At 37.2% G+C, this 2,779-nt stretch overlaps 1 protein-coding gene across 1 annotated transcript; it reads right to left on the reverse strand.

The window, feature by feature from the left end:
• Nucleotides 1–211: 211 nt before the first annotated feature.
• LOC309963516 (vacuolar ATPase assembly integral membrane protein VMA21-like) lies at nt 212–1,919 on the reverse strand. The gene has a single exon (XM_082841948.1). It carries the CDS (start codon nt 1,850–1,852, stop codon nt 1,547–1,549), a length of 306 nt encoding a protein of 101 aa, XP_082698074.1. The 5' UTR covers nt 1,853–1,919; the 3' UTR covers nt 212–1,546.
• Nucleotides 1,920–2,779: the final 860 nt, after the last annotated feature.

Genomic DNA, 2,779 nt, shown 5'->3' on the forward strand with positions numbered 1-2,779 from the left:
GTGGGATAGGGAGGGAGGGAGGGAGGGAGACACAAGAGGCAGGAGACATGGGAACACATGCATATGTACAACTGATTCACCCTGCTATAAAGCAGAAACCAACACACCATTGCAAAGCAACCATACTCCAACAAAGATGCCAAAAAAAAGACTCAATAAATGAAAGCTATTACTATTTAAAAAAAAAAAGTAAAGGTAGAATGTGCTTTTTAAGAAAACGGCCAATAATCACTCATCTGAAAAAATGCAAATAGCCGCCAGGTAAAATGGGCAGAATTTGAACTTAAACCAAAGTTTTAGTGTGTAACAAACTAGCATTAAGAAATGAGCACAGGATGTAAACCAAAATAGTGGTTATCTCCAGGTGGAAACATTACAGGGAATTTAAATTTTCTTCCTGTTTTAATATGCACTTTTTTGGGGTGTGTTTTTAGATTGCACACAAGTAGTACCAAGTGGCTAGAAAGAACACAGACCAAGGAAACGAAAGTAAAACCACAGGGTCTTTTTCTATCAGAAAGGACCTCAAGGACTATCTAACTTAGATACATTATCTATTGATGTATCTGGGATATAACGGCACTGACTTAAAAGACTAGAGTAGAAATTCCAAGAATACTTCCTGGATGATAAAAATAACCTATTTTCAGGATTGTTTACACTCCCTAACTATGCAAAAATGAACACATTTAAATGTAAATTCACTCATATACATTATTAAAAAGTAGGAAAAACAAATTTAAAGGGAGTTCACACAACCTTGTAATTAAAGAGTAAGTTCATTGTTGAATGACCAGAGCAAAGCAGATCGTTACAGAGTTTGTCTGAAAGCAGGAGGCTGGCCTGAAAGGGGCCTTTAGGGAGTAGGCTGGGTGCCTAGGCAGGTAGCTCTCTCTGCTTTGCTGTCTGCATTCTTCAATAAACCCAGTCCTTTTACATGAATGGGTGTGATTCAACCTAGTTTCCCCATGAAATAATGTAATGAAAGATTTCTATTGACGAGGGATTACACTTTATGCAAAATTTCTCAGTGACATTCAGATTAATTCCAGTGTCCACAATTTAAGCAATTTCCAATACGCATTTACAACCCAAAACCCAATGACGTGGTATTTTCATGATAGTTAGGAAAAGTGTTCCAGCGAAAAATAAAGTTTAGATTTGCTCCACTATGTACATCTGAATATATCCAGAGGAGTAAAACTCAAAGCCAACCAAAAGACAAAATGCTATAAAATATTGTTTTGTTGTAAGATAATCAAATTCCTCCCAGAATAATGTGTAACTAATTTCACATACTTATTTGTAACCAATTTAACTTTTCCAAATTCTCATTTGCAAATGAGAGGCTCATACAGTTAAAACTGATGATACAAACCACTGTTTTAGAAGGATCAAAATTTACACTAGTCAAACGTGATTCCATAAGATTGATGTTCTTTCACTTTATTAAAATCATTTACCACTTACCATAAAATCATTTACTCCAGACACATTTACCATTTAAAAAAAATCAATTTAATGCTATCAAAAGGTGATGTTCACTTTAATCCTGTTTGCCTTCGCGCCACTGCCTTGAGCCTTCATTCCAGGCCACGTAAACAAAGAGGGCGAGCACCACGTGGACAGAGACCACTGCAACAATAGCAGCATAAAAATAGCTGTCCCTATTGGACATCCCAAAGGCGCCTTCAAAAACATAAGATTTAGTCGTGAAATATAACCCAATAGGTACAGTGATCATTAAAGCTGTGAAGAACAGGAGCGTCTTCAGAGTGGATGCTAGTGAACTTTCATTTCTGAAGTCGCACGGCTGCAGCGCGTTCAGAGCCGCTTTATCAAAACGCTCCATGGCGTCGCCACGCCCGCAGCAGGCGCTCAGAAGCGAGCTGGGCTCGGCGTCCGCGCTTAATCGGCTCCGCGGGACCGGTCGACCAATTTTTATTTCTTGGAGTCCAAAAATATACCTAAACAGTATGTGTGATATTTTATTCATCTTTTAAGAGGAAGTATATTTTATATTTATTTATCTTGGTAGAATTAATAAATCTATGACATCCAGTGAGCTACAAGTTAGCATTGACTAATATCAAGGAGCCAAGGTGATCTCTATAGAAGTTTCCATACATTGTCTTATACCTGGTAAGCACTCAATGAATGTCTTATTGTTGCTGTTATTATTGCTAATGGAAAGGCAAGTAGAGGGAGGCCAGCTCAATGTGAAGCACTCTTGCCTGGTGGTGCAGTCAGCTTTAACCCAATTGTTCCTATCTTGGGCCAGAGGATGGAGGTAGGAAGGAAGTACCGTGGGAACATTGATAAACAAGTCTAAATAAATTCCCTGGATATTAAAATATATTTTAACATACATTTAAAGGAAGAAAAGGCCAGCAAATAAATAGTTTTGATTACAAAACCACAGGCTTATGCAAATAAGTGTATAGATACATTTGAGAATTCTTTGAAAGAAACTGATATTGGAGTATGTTTGAGCATAAAATAACCATTAAAAACTTGCAAAATTAAATACTCTCTTTCTTAAAATATTTTGAACTTCTCCCCATCATATTTACAAAGCAGTGATAACTCTATCATGAGAGACTCATGAAAATTCAAAGCTTGATAGATTTTCAGAAATTAGCTCTTATAAGAGGCTCATCTATACCAGAATTGCCTAGGGACAGTGTTAAAAATACAAATTCCTAGCCCCAGCCTAAGACTTGCTGAGTTAGAATCTTTAGAGAGTGGATCCAGGAAACTAAGGGTGTGTGTGTGTGTG

The sequence above is a fragment of the Leucopleurus acutus genome (genome assembly GCF_964270905.1).
Source record: "Leucopleurus acutus genome assembly, chromosome: 7".
Taxonomy (NCBI): Eukaryota; Metazoa; Chordata; class Mammalia; order Artiodactyla; family Delphinidae; genus Leucopleurus; species Leucopleurus acutus.